General features: G+C 40.3%; 2 protein-coding genes across 2 annotated transcripts in view; one reads left to right on the top strand and one right to left on the bottom strand.

Moving 5' to 3' along the window:
* The window catches only part of KLHL13 (kelch like family member 13), a 398,306-nt gene extending 391,469 nt beyond the window's left edge, over positions 1-6,837 (bottom strand). Inside the window, exons 1-2 of the mRNA XM_070258114.1 lie at positions 6,729-6,837; positions 5,015-5,156 (exon numbers count right to left, since the gene is read on the bottom strand). The gene's annotated coding sequence lies outside the window, so the exon portion shown is untranslated. The remainder of the gene's footprint in view (positions 1-5,014; positions 5,157-6,728) is intronic.
* An 89-nt stretch (positions 6,838-6,926) lies between these two features.
* The window catches only part of WDR44 (WD repeat domain 44), a 70,833-nt gene continuing 63,704 nt past the window's right edge, over positions 6,927-14,055 (top strand). The window contains exon 1 of the mRNA XM_001488038.6: positions 6,927-7,538. Within this exon, the coding sequence (XP_001488088.1) occupies positions 7,462-7,538 (77 nt within the window). The 5' untranslated portion in view covers positions 6,927-7,461. The remainder of the gene's footprint in view (positions 7,539-14,055) is intronic.

Consider the following 14,055-nt stretch of genomic DNA (forward strand, 5'->3'; position numbering starts at 1 on the left):
AAGACCTTAAGGTGAGACCTGAAACCATAAGGCTTCTAGAAGAAAATGTAGGCAGTACACTCTTTGACATCAGTATTAAAGGACCTTTTTGGACACCATGTCTTCTCAGAGAAGGGAAACAATAGAAAGAATAAACAAATGGGGCTTGATCAGACTAAAGAGCTTCTTCAAGGCAAATGAAAACAGGATTGAAACAAAAAAACAACCCACTAACTGGGAAAAAATATTTGCAAGTCATATATCTGACAAAGGCTTAATATCCATTATATATAAAGAACTCTCACAACTCAACAACAAAAAATCAAACAACCCAATCAAAAAATGGGCTGGAGACATGAACAGACATTTCTCCAAAGAAGATATACGGATGGCCAATAGGCACATGAAAAGATGCTCATCATCGCTGATCATCAGGGAAATGCAAATCAAAACTACACTAAGATATCACCTTACACCCATTAGAATGACAAAAATATCTAAATCTAAAAGTAACAAATGTTGGAGAGGTTGTGGAGAGAATGGAACCCTCATACACTGCTGGTGGGAATGCAAACTAGCACAGCCACTGTGGAAAACAGTATGGAGATTCCTCAAAAAATTAAAAATAGAACTACCATATGATCCAGCCATTCCACTACTGGGTATCTATCCAAAGAGCTTGAAGTCAGGAATTCCAAAAGTCCTATGCACCCCAATGTTCATTGCAGCATTATGTACAATAGTCAAGACAGGGAAGCAACCTAAGTACCCATCAACAGATGAATGGATAAAGAAGTTGTGGTATATATATGCAATGGAATACTACTCAGCTGCAAAACAGAACAAAATCATTCCATTTGCAACAACATGGACTGACCTTGAGGGAATTATGTTAAGTGAAATAAGCCAGTTAGAGAAGGACAATCTCTGTATGACTCCACTCATATGAGGAATTTAAAAATGTGGACAAAGAGAACAGATTAGTGGCTACCAGCGGAAAGGTGGGGTGGGGGGTGGGCACAAAGTGTGAAATGGTGCACCTGCAACGCAAATGACAAACATTAATGTACAACTGAAATTTCACAAGATTGTAACCTATCATTAACTCAATAAAAAAAAATGGTAGCACAGTTTCACACATGTTAAATGGTTAAGGAACACACAAATACTATAATAAATATGGTGCTTTATTTTGAAAAAGATCTGAAGTTTGCTTAAGGAAATGGGTATCACAGAGGTTACAGGTTGGGAGTTATTGTGAAGTGGTGGAAGGAGGGTTATCTGAAATCAGATGGAACGTTGTAACACTAGACGTGCAGGAGTGTGACTCAAACGCACAAAAGGAAATGAGGTAGCTGGCAGGTGTTTAGGGTATGTGTGTGTATTTTACGTATTCCTATGCAACTTGATTCAGCTGGGTATAATCTTCTGCTTTCACCTAATGTTTCTGGCTGACAAAATCACACATAAGCAAACGTAAAATTCACTGGATGCTCAAATTGTTCTCTAATCTATTAATCACAAAGGAACAGACAAGTGTTATAGCAGTCTGTATTTGATTATGCAAGCAAATAAATTCCTTTTTGTTGTTGTTGTTTACGATGATTCCAGCTAGCTTTATTCCAGAGTTCTGAACAGTAATATATGGCTATATAATATTCTGTTACATACTTTAAATCCCAGGCTGGCTTTTCTGTGTCTCTTCACACATTTCTAGACAATCTTTCTCTACTTTCAGTTCTTGCGTGCTCAGAGATTGATAATTCATTTTAACGTTAACATAAACCATTATTAACAAGATGGGGTGGATTTGGAAAAGATATAAAGATTCCAAAGCCAAATAGAAATGATTTTTTGAATATTTACTATTATAATCTGTAACATGACTAACCTTTCAAACAGATAATTAAGGACTGATGATTATAGAATTTTATCTTGACCCTGAGAAATTTTGGCCAGTTTCAGAACGATCTTTTCATGAATTCTGATACTTCAAAATCCATAAAAACTCTCCCAGAGATTGCAATATTACATCTTTTCATGTCCATATTGTATCTTCAAATCATCTAACCCTGTACATAAAAAGTTTTTCCCTAAACTGGACAGCCACATGCAAAAGAATAAAAGCAGACCATCATCTTACACCGTGCACAAACATCAACTCAAAATGGATTAAAGACTTGAATGTAAGACCTGAAACCAGGAAACTTCTAGAAGAAAATAAAGGCAGCATGCTCTTTGACATCAGTCTTAGCAGCATATTTTCAAGTACTGTGTCTGACCGGGCAAGGGAAACAAAAGAAAAAATAAACAAATGGGACTACAGCAAACTAAAAAGCTTCTGCACAGCAAAGGAAACCATCAACGAAACGAAAAGACAGCCTAACAATTGGGAGAAGATATTTGCAAACCATATATCAGATAAGGGGTTAATATCCAAAATATACAAAAAACTCATACAGCTCAACAACAAAAAACCAACAACTCAATTAAAAAATGGGCAAAAGGTCTGAACAGAGATTTCTCCAAAGAAGATATACAGATGGCCAACAGGTACATGAAAACATATTCAACATCATTAACACGGAAAAGCAAATCAAAACTACAATGAGATATCTCACTCCGATCAGAATGGCTATAATTAACAAGACAGGAAATAACAAGTGGTGGAGAGGATGTGGAGAGAAGGGAACCCTTGTACACTGCTGGTGAGAGTGCAAACTGGTGCAGCCACTATGGAAAACAGTATGGAGTTTCCTCAGAAAATTAAAAATAGATCTACCATGCAATCCAGCTATTCCACTGCTGGGTATTTATCCAAAGATCGTGAAAACACAAATGCATAAAGATCATGCACCCCTATGTTCATTGCAGCATTATTCACAATAGCTAAGACTTGGAAGCAACCTAGGTGCCCAGCAAGGGACGAATGGATAAAGAAGATGTGGTATATATGCACAATGGAATACTACTCAGCCATAAGAAATGATGAAATCCGGCCATTTGTGACAACATGGATGGACCTTGAGGGTATTATGTTAAGTGAAATAAGTTAGAGGGAAAAAGTCAAATACAATATGATCTCACTCATAAGTAGAAGATAAAAACAATGATAAACAAACACAAAGCAACAGAGATTGGACTGGTGGTTACCCGAGGGGAAGGGGGGAGGGAGGAGGGCAAAAGAGGTGATTAGGCACATGTGTGTGGGGATGGATTGTAATCAGTCTTTGGGTGGTGAACATGATGTAATCTACACAGAATTCGAAATACATTATGATGTACATCTGAAAGTTATATAATGTTATAATCCAATGTTACTGCTATAAAAATAAAAATTAATTAATTAATTAATTAATTAATTTAAAAAAAAGTTTTTCCCTGAGTTATCACATTAACTCTTGTTTGTAACAAAAGCCTACATGCATTACAAGTGGTTACACTTGGGGTTGGAGCAAAACTCATCCCAAGGATACTGCCAGTTTGTATTACTCTTGCCAAGAGGAAAGAGCAAGTATCCCACAGACAAGCTGTTCCATACAGTGGCTGTGACCTCTAGCCTTTGAAATTTCTTTTTTTTTTTTTAATATTGGCACCTGAGCTAACAAGTGTTGCCAATCTTTTTTTTTAATTGCTTTTTCTCCCCAAATCCCCCTAGTACATAGTTGTATATCTTAGTTGTGGGTCCTTCTAGTTGTGGCATGGGGGACGCTGCCTCAACATGGCCTGATGAGCAGTGCCATGTCCACACTCAGGATCCAAACCAGTGAAACTCTGGGCCGCTGAGGCGGAGCACGCAAACTTAACCATTGGCCACAGGGTTGGCCCCTAGCATTCGGAATTTCTAAGTAGAGTTTATGCTAGGCAGGTAAGGAAGCGTAAAAAGTTTCCTTAAACTCACCTTAGCCTTAGACCTGCGTAGTTTTTAAAATTATTAGAAATGAGCCACGTGGGAAAAGGTTTTATCCTCCTTTTCATCTATACATATGATTTTGCTGCATTATACAATTCTGTTTGTGAAACTGATTTAAATGACCATTTAATTTGAGTGTACTTTCAGTTCTAGGGTCCTCTAGAAATAGTATCCTTTGGACCAAGGGTTGGCAAAATTTTTCTGTAAAGAGCCTGATGGTAAATATTTTAGGCTTCGTGAGCCATACAGTCTTTGTCCCAACTACTCAACTCTACCCTGAAAGCAGACATATACAATACATAAACCAATAGGCCTGCCTGTGTTCCAATAAAACTTTATTTGCAAAAACAGACAGCAAGACAGATTTATCCAGTGTACCATAATTTGCCAACCCTTGCTTTGGACCAATAGTTTTCAAATTTTTTTTTTATGGAGCCTTGGTGCAGTCTCTGGAGACTCAGGGAAGGCCAAACAGGCAGAGACCTGAGCTATCCCTGCTTCAAACAGAGCAGTTTTTATTTTTATGATATGTGAACTTTTGCATGAAATTAGGTTTGTTTAAAGGGTTCCATTTCTAATAAGGAGAAAAGCTTCAAAATCACTGCCTTGGACTAAACCTAAAAGCTGCTGCTTTAAAACTCAAGAACAGATGTTCCAAGCAAAACAAACATCTTTGACATCTTTAAAAAACGATGATAGGGCCAGCCCTGTGGCATAGTGGTTAAGATCATACACTCTGCTTCAGTGGCCTGGGGTTCACTGGTTCGGATCCTGGCATGGACCTACACACCACTCATCAAGCCATGCTGAGGCAGTGTCCCATATACAAAATAGAGGAAGATTGGCATAGATGTTAACTCAGTGACAATCTTCTTCAGGCAAAAAAAAAAAAAAAAAAGAGGAAGATAGGCAATAAATGTTAGCTTAGGGCCAATCTTCCTCACCAAAAAAAGAAAGAAAGAAAGATGATAGGTGGTAGGCATGTGTTTTGACATTCCCAGAAATTCACTTTCTCACACAATTGATAAAAGCATTTAAATAAACAACTTTAGTAGCTCTAAAAATGTTAGCTTATCATTTCTATTCCATTTTGACTTTTTCTAAGTACAATGTTTAAAGTACCTTAAAAGGTCCAAGAGAGGGGTATGGTATAATGAAAAAAAGCATCAAACTAGGACTCCATATTTGTCTCCATTGGCAGATTGTGAGCTCCTGGAAGACAGGAACTAAGTTGTCCTCTTCATCTTTGAATTGTCCTCAGCACCTAGAACAGTACATGACACCAAACTTTAATTTTTAAGGCAAACATAAATTCACTATTAGATAACTAAGAAGAGAATAAATTCAGGTAATTTGTTTACTTATATCTTCCCATAACATAAGGAAAAAAGCGTATCTTTCCCAGTGAGCAACAAAATAAAAAGTTAGTACTTGGTGATACACTTTTATGTCTAGAAAATTAACATGTTGAGGGGCTGGCCCCGTGGCCGAGTGGTTAAGCTCGCGCGCTCTGCTGCAGGCGGCCCAGTGTTTCGTTAGTTCGAATCCTGGGTGCGGACATGGCACTGCTCATCAGACCACGCTGAGGCAGCGTCCCACATACCACAACTAGAAGAACCCACAACGAAGAATACAAAACTATGTACCGGGGGGCTTTGGGGAGAAAAAGGAAAAAATAAAATCTTTAAAAAAAAAAAAAGAAAAGAAAATTAACATGTTGAAAACATATAAAAGTTAATAATTACTGGATTATGACAAAAGTCATATCCTCACAAGGATCCAGAAATCTCTTGTTTGCAATTCTGAAATTCAAAAAGCTCTGGAAAGCAAGAATTTTGGGGGTTTTTTTAAGTAGCTTATTTGACAGTCAAATTGATCTAACCTAAACTTATTTGTCAGTAGTATCTGACCTGAACTGAAATGAGACTATTTACTGATATTTATTTACGCCGTATGAAAAATCATATGGTTCGCTGCAAAAATATTACCGTATTTGATTATGCAGTGCTTTCTCTGAACTCCCTCGGATGTTACAGAAGATACAGTATACGGCATTGGTTCTACACAAGTCCACCAGACAATACCAGATCTTTTCCTCGTCGCTTTACAAGGAGGAATCTAGACTCCCATTCCAGCCTTTCTGAGGCCATGCCCCTGGTCCCCATCATTCTTTTCCACCGCCATTTCGAGCAATAGTTGAGGCTGCGCAAACAGCTCACAGAGCTTGCCTGTCATGACATCAGTGGGAAAAATAAATGTGCTTTGCCATCATACAGAAAGTCAGTGTTATCACTTTCATGCTTAACGACCCGTTATTTAAGAAAGAACATCTTGGTCTCTTAAAAAGTACCTTTCTATTTTCACCACTGGATTTCGGGCAGTTGAGGATCCAAATTAAGTTACTAGCTCTTAGCCTTGCAACGGTGGCTGCTCAATATATATTTACCACCTGACTGATGCACATCTTGGCCAGCATAGCATGTACGAATTTCTCTCACATTAAGCGTGGGCAACAGATATTTGTAGAGAAAATGTAACCGGAGGCCCTATACTGGCTCAGCTCCAGCAATAAACCCATTATTACTTCATGGAACTGGAATACTCCCCACTTATCCGTCATGGACCCCACCCTCTGGCCGGCAGGATCGTATTTAGGGATCTCAACTAGAGATCTTGTAATAAATAGGGCGGTCTATTCCGGGGACGCTAGAGGTGTGGACCTGCCCACGCCCTGGAGTGGGATATTCCGGGCTGGAATAAATGAAGACGACGTAAAGGCAAAGCACACGTTTTCTAATAGCACTTCCTCGCAAGTGAAAAGCAGACTTAAAATCACCCCTCTGAAAACGCCTCTCTTTGGAACCGCAGAGCTCGGTGGGAGGCGCCCTGCCGGACCCAGCCGACGTCGGCAGCGCTCCCCGGGAGCCCGGGCAGCCCGCCGCCCCTGCGCAGGTCCTAGACTCCTCCCTCCAGGAGGCTTGTCCCCACCCTTCCCGGCTGCTTCCGGCCCTCACCGAATGCCCTCAACGCGCTTGCGCCGTTTTGATAGGCTTCTCGAGTAGAGGAAATCGGAACACTGCCTCTCTGGAACCGCCCCCGCCTCCTCTTCGCCCCGCCCACGCTTTCCCGTCCCCTCCCGAAATCTCGCGAGGATAGGTGCGGGTCCGTATTTTGCGGGCAACTGGCTCTCCCAGCTGCTGTAATTGCTGCTGCGGGAGAAATCGGAGCTGCTGTCGTCGGCGCGCCCGCCCTCACCCTCGAGGAGAGCCGCCGCCTCTCCTCTCGCTCTCCTTATACACCTATCGCCGGGAGCGGCGGCAGCAACAGTCCCCGGAGCCGCCGCTGCCTCCTCAGGCGGCCGCTCTGCCGGTGGTTCTCACAGCCCGGCAGCTGACGGCGGTCCCCTGCCCCTCACCGGCTCCTCACTCAGATCGTCTGCCCCCTCCTCGTCCTCGCCAGGCACCCCCCCTCCCCGCGGTCTCGCTGGTGTGGGGGACGACGAGGAGGAGACCAGAGTCACCCTCTCTCCAGGCGACGCCGGCCCCCTCACCCGCGGGTGTGTCCTATAAATGGCGTCGGAAAGCGACACCGAGGAATTCTTTGATGCCCCTGAAGATGTGCACCTAGGGGGTGGCTACCCTGTGGGGTAAGTAAGTGTAGCTCTGGCCCAGGAGCCGGGCGTCCCGGTCCTCCGGCTTCCCCTGTGCCTTCCCCCACCCCCCTCCCTGGTCCCGCCGGGTCCGCCACCGCTGCTCCTCGGGCACTTCAGAGGGAGTCGGGGGAGGGGGAGTCGCCCAATTCGAGCAAGGCCCCTCCTTTCCCTGGTGAATGGCCTAGGGGCGCTCTCGCAGCCCCTTTCTCGTCTTGCCTAGCTTTCTGCGAGGTGTGGGACACCTTACGTGCCTGAGAGCCGGCTATTTGTGTTTGTGGGGTTCAGAGCTTACCTTTGAAACATCCGTTTTGGCCTTGGGTACCATAGCTGAAAGGAGCAGTAGCAGGAGAAATCACATTTACCATCTCTTTCTTTTGCCGCTAACTTACCTGTTCGTTTCAGAGGGAGCTGTAACTCTCCCTGTTGGCCGTCCGTCCTTTTCGTTGCACAGAAAGAAGAGGAGCGGGAGAAAGGTTGGGTGTTTACTTAGGAAAGTCCTCTAGCTGATGTTTTATTAAAATAGCACCTTAGCGCTAGGCAAAGGAAATCGCAGACGAGGTTCTTTACCATTAGGAAGAACGCGGTCTTAAAAAGGTAGCCGGACATAAATGTACACAACCGACTACAGAGATACAAACAAGTGCTGAGTAATCTGGTGGTTGGAAGGAGAGCCACAGCTTTGTGCGCTTTATCTAATTCTGCAAGATGTTTTAGTGGTGATTAATCGGGGAGATTCTGAGTAGGAAGTAGCGTAGTTGGAAGGCTTCGCTTGACTGAGACTTCTACTTACCCACTCCTCCACTTTTCAAAGTTGGAATAATGTTAAAAGCGATTTCATCGAACTCTTCTACGGACTTCTCTGGAACTAGAGGCAGTGAAATATGTTGTCATGCTATAAGAACTTGAGGATTGGTGAAATCTGTATGTTAATGCAAGTCCTAATATGGTTCCAGGAGTCAGCCGCCTTCAATTTTCAAGCTTACCACGTCGAAGAAATACCTCGTTTGATGCAAATAAAGTTATCTGTACATTCTAGAAGTCATTGTAAAACCTAATATATATTATATGTGACATGTACCAAAAAAGTTGCAGCAACAAAATCAGAAAGAAATATATGTTGGTAGATCGTTGACGTGCGTGTGTTTCCACCAACCTTCATGTCACTGTTGTGGGGTTTTTGAGTGACAATGGCCGATCCTGAGATGGCAGTGAATCTCCTTCAAGTTCAGTATCTGAAAGAAGTTCATAGCTAGATTGTAGAGGAGAGAAAATACATTTGGATTTCCAAATACTTTGGAGTCCCTTGAAATTAAATTTTCTTGTTGTGGTTTTCCCCTCAAAGTAATGAACTGTCAATTTTGGTTAAATGAGACACCTGATCATTTAGTACTTTTGTGTGTGTGTATGTGGAGAAGGGGAGGGAAATAACTATCCATGTATATGATTTTAATCAATCTAGAACTATGTGAATATTGTTACTTTTCAATGAATAAAGCAAATTTAATTTTTAAGGACAGTTATATCAGGACCTATGTTAACTGCCTAGTCCATTACCTGGCACAGAGAAAGAACTCACATGTTCATTCCTTTCTACTTCCTTTCTCGGAATTAGCAAATTTAACTTCACACAGTGCTTACTTTGGGAGGCAGTATGCAGAACTTGGAGCTATTTAACTTATCTAAACTGAATGAGTCATTTGGATAGGATTGATAGAGTCACTTCTTCCCTCGTGGCATAATATAGCTTCTCAAGCACTGTGATCCTTTGGTACTTGATGAAAAGTAACAACGTCTCTTGGGACCCAGCATTCTAATTTTAACTCGGACCTGCCCAAATCTTCAGCTTGTTGAGCTGTGTGGGTAAAACTGTCCTGTCAGTCTGAATTTCACGACTCCATCCTGTATCAGTGAGGGGATTTGGAAGAGAATTAGACTCATCTGGAGAATTGCATCTGAAAAGAACTAGCAGTACTGGGAGGACAGCAGAAGGTTGGCATCATTAACCTTTTCCCTCTCCTTTGTGAGAAGTTTTGTCATTTGCATAAAGTACCCTGAGGAGACTTGGCTGGGTAACTAACAACCTAGAATTGCAGTGAGAAGTCTTGATTTGTGGAAACAGATGGTGTCACTGGATATCTGGTCATCAGAAATACCTTCTGTCCCTTGATACGAACTGGAGTGGGCACACCATACAATCTCCAAGAGATTAACACACTGAATTTGGGCACTTTAAGAAATGTCTCTTGCTATTGTGTTTTCTCGACTACACAGATCATTTCACCAAATTGTAGTAAACTGAGTAGGCAGTTGAGAATTATCTGGTGTGTTTTCTTAATTAGGAGAATCCAAATACACAATCCATTTCCTAAAATTGACTTATTTCTTCGATTTCCCCTCCAATGGTGTCTTCAGTTTTGTCATTCTACTCTTTGAAAGCAAATTTAGTAAGTTAAAAATCAGCCCAGTTTTTAATGGAAAGGCTTTTGATTCCAGTGCAGCCTACTTTTCCACAGTGGCAGATCGTCTCCACTTGCCCAGCTTTGCAGTATACACCACATTTATAATGCTTTATTTTGATTGATATTTTAGGTCAGGTTTCCTTATTCTTACCTCTCTTTTTACATATGAGGAACCTTGGGCTCAAACAAGTTAATGAATTGGCCTAGGAGACACAGCTTCTAAGCTATAGAGCTGGGATTTGAAACCAGTTCTTCATACTCCTAGTCCAGTATTTTTTTCTAGTACATCGTAGCTGTGTGTGTGTGTGTATGTGTATGTAGAGGGTATCCTCCTCTTAAGAGATTCTGGAATAAAATGCTTTAGGACCAGCTTATTGAATTGAACCGATGCATCTATTTAAAACCAGCAGCCCAAACTTTTCAGTTCTCTTGTCTAGAAAGTCCCACTTTTCTCCTTCAGGAATATGTCTTTTGTTTTGTCAAATAGGAGTTTTATTAGATCATATCATGTTACAACTAGAAGGGACATCTAGTTAAACTCCTTCATATAAAATGTTGTGAAAACCATAGCCTGGAGAGAGAAAGTGACTTGTCCAAGGTGCCACAGCAAATTAATGGCAGAGTTAGGACTAGAATCCAGATCACTTTCATAGTCTACTGTTCTTTTTGCTACCATGCTGTCTTTTGATAAAGCAGGAAAGGAGGAGGAAGTGTGGTATAGTAGAAAAAAGCCTGGGCTATGAGTCATTTCATTTCCTCATCTTTAAATTGAGGAGATTACACTCAGAACCCTTCCAACTCTAAAAGTCTGTCATTGTGTTGAGATTTAATAGTGTGCTTTTACTGATAAGCTTTCGTTCTTGGGAAATCTTTCCGTGATTTTTTTTTTTTTAGTTTAACAAACTTGACGGTGTTAAATATTTAAATTAAATATTTACTGGGTAAATTATATATGGGATGAATACTCCTGCTGGTTGTGTGGATTATACATACACATACTAAAGGCTGGCACTGAGAACATGTTATAAAAATAAATGTGACATTTTGAGCATTCTTTATTTTTTAAGTTTTTTTTTTTACCAGCAACCAAAATATTTTTGAGGCCTTGGAAGGAAAGACAGAATGGTAACATTTTTATAGTGGGAAGGGACCAGAGATCGTTTAGCCCAGCCCTCGCATTTAACTGAAAGAGAAACCTAGGCTCAGAGAAGGGAAGTGACATATTGCTGACTCGTGGCAGACTCAGAAGTAGAACCCAAGTCTCCTGCTTCCCCGTTTGTACGATGATGTTGCCTTGCCTGTGGAAGGAGGGAAAGTGTTGCTGGGGATCCCTACTCTAGGTTTTTGGCACTTACCCTGTTAGTGGGGCTCCTCAGATGGTCTACTCCTATCAGCTGTGATTCTCTTTCTTCATGCCTTGCTCTCAGAGGATGTTAACTGTTTTAGGATCCTAACTTTTGCCCACAAATTTTCTCCAAGTCAGGATGAAAAACGGTGACAGAATAGCTGATGTAAGAACAGTGGTTGTTACCTGTCTTGTTTTATTTTTAGGAGTCTAGTTAGTGTCAACTGCAGCTTATCATTTTAGGTTGGAGTAATAGTGAAATCTTGATTTTTAAGTCATGACAACGGAGATCACACTGTCCCAAAGAATGGTTTGGTCTAAAAGACAAAAAGTTCCACAGTTGCCTTTGTTGAAAACTCAGCTTCTCACTTTACTCAGGCATCAGAAACATTTCTCCCTGAACTGAAAATTGATACCAGTTTCAGTAAAAAAAATTTTTTTGCGATTTGGGTTACTTTAGGAAAAATTCCCTAAACGTGGCCGTTCCTGGGTTGGCATTTAATTATAGATTATATTTAATCATGGATTATATTTAATTGCTGTTGGCTTTGATGACTGATAGAATATTTGTAAATGCTGTTTTATTATACCCATGTAACATCATATTGAAGTAGAGGAAAAACCTACATATTAATTAGTAAATCCAAGTTCTAAATTTAGTGGCCTCCAACTGTCATTTGGTGACTCATGGAGATAAGACAGTCCTTAGCAGTATAGCAGTTGGGGGGCTCAATTTGAATCTGTACCAACTCTGTAAATTGAAAACTCTGTTCTTGTGATAACCTACTTCATAAAATAGGGTAGATAAGATTTGATCTTTGAAAATGTTAAAAACCTAGATAGTTTAGAATGTTGACAGTTCAGTGGTGGTCCTACAGGACAGAACATGATTTCTAATTGTTAGTATTTGAGACTTACTGTGTAACCTTCACATTGCACAACAGTTCGTGTGTTCTCTTCAGTTCGTTGTTTTAACTTTGACAAAATCAGGTGAATTTACCAGGCAAACCCGTTGAAGAGGCTGTTTGTTTCTTCCTCAGATTCTGCCTGCAATTCTGATAATTACTTCCTTGGGGTACTGTAGGTGGAGGAAGGGAGTGGTCGTTGGGGTGGTGGTGATGGAGCTGGAGGTGGGGAAGGTAGCCCTAGCAGCCTGTGTAGAGACCAGGTTACAAGGCTGCCTCCTGGGGCGTGGATAACTGAGAGACTACAAGTCGAACCATTTAGTATTGTTTTAGATACACCCCTACACAGTGTGCATTCAGTAACGCTTTCTGTAAGAGATTAATAGCCCATAAGAAATACCTCAAACAAAATTTAAAGAAATAAAAATTGTGGGTACTATGTCCCACTGATATTTAACTTGAATTGATAATTAACCTACATTTCTGTTTTCTACCCAGAGCTAAGCTAATTTCTACAAACTTTCACAAGGTCTGTTCCTTCCAGCTGTCAGATATTATTCTGCTAACCAGCTAAAGCTTTAATTGGGTGCTTTCCTTATTCTTCAGAGCAGGACCCTATTTGTTCTCTTGTTTCAAACTGAGCAGTCTTTGTGTTAGTCTGTCATCTCGTGATTCAAAATTGAGGAAAAAGCACATAACACATAATGTGAGCCTCATACCTAATGGCAACCCCAATGTTTTTCCCCAGTCAGTGTACAAATTTATCTTGGTTACTATAGCAACCAGCCTATCAGTTATTCTTCTAGCTCTTTTGCCTTTTCTCAGATGCTGGGATTACCATATAATCAAGTTCTGCTAAAGCTCTTCAGGTCTTAGCATTTTATTACCAGCTGCAGCTGTCTGGCAGTTTACAGTTTGGCATTCCATCAGGGTCAATTGGTTTTAAGTCCACAAAGCCTTTTTGTCTTCAAATACTTTAAACATACAGAATTTAACAACACGTTTAGGCAACAATTTCATCATACTAATTTTCTCAGTTCCATTGTTCGTCATTGTCTTGAAGATTGAATGCGTTGCATTGCTGATATCCAATGGCCATCCCTTTGTAATATCAGCTAAAATAAATTTCAAGATGAAGAGTGACCATTTAGGAAATATATGTGCAGATATGATTTTAGGCTCTGTATCATCACAAACTAACTGAAGTAACTTAAAAGCACCTTGGTTCATCAGCAAGTACCAAATAAATAATCTGGCTCCTAACAAAGATAATTTTTGTTGGTTGTAAAAAGAATGTTTGGCCTTTATATTAATTCATTCTAATTTGAGAAAACTTTTAGAAATGTAATAGGAAAGGTTATCTTTCTTTTGCAGCCTTTGAGTAAGTGGCAAAAGAAGACTGAATGGTTGTATGGGTCTTTATTATAAGTCTTTCTATTTACTTGACAAATACATTTTTTCTCTCTTAAAAATCTCAGAATTCCTATAACTAAAATAGTTTTAAATTATAAATGTTTACTTGTCTTGCTAAAAATAAAGATATTGAAGAAATAGTTAGGAAATATAAACTCTTAGTTTATATTATATATTAGCGTTTGTGTTAGTAATTGTTTTTGGTGCTCATCCTTGTTAATATTGTATGGGGTAGTAATAACTTCTAAACGTGTACAATCCCTCGGGTTATCTGAATTGAAGGTAGTTAATCTGTTAATGATTTAGCCAATATTAGTGTCCATTTCTGTAGATGACAATGACATAAGTAATATCTTTTTAAAAAATCAAAGTAGAATTTTAGTCTTAAT

Source organism: Equus caballus, chromosome X, assembly GCF_041296265.1.
Source record: "Equus caballus isolate H_3958 breed thoroughbred chromosome X, TB-T2T, whole genome shotgun sequence".
Lineage (NCBI taxonomy): Eukaryota > Metazoa > Chordata > Mammalia > Perissodactyla > Equidae > Equus > Equus caballus.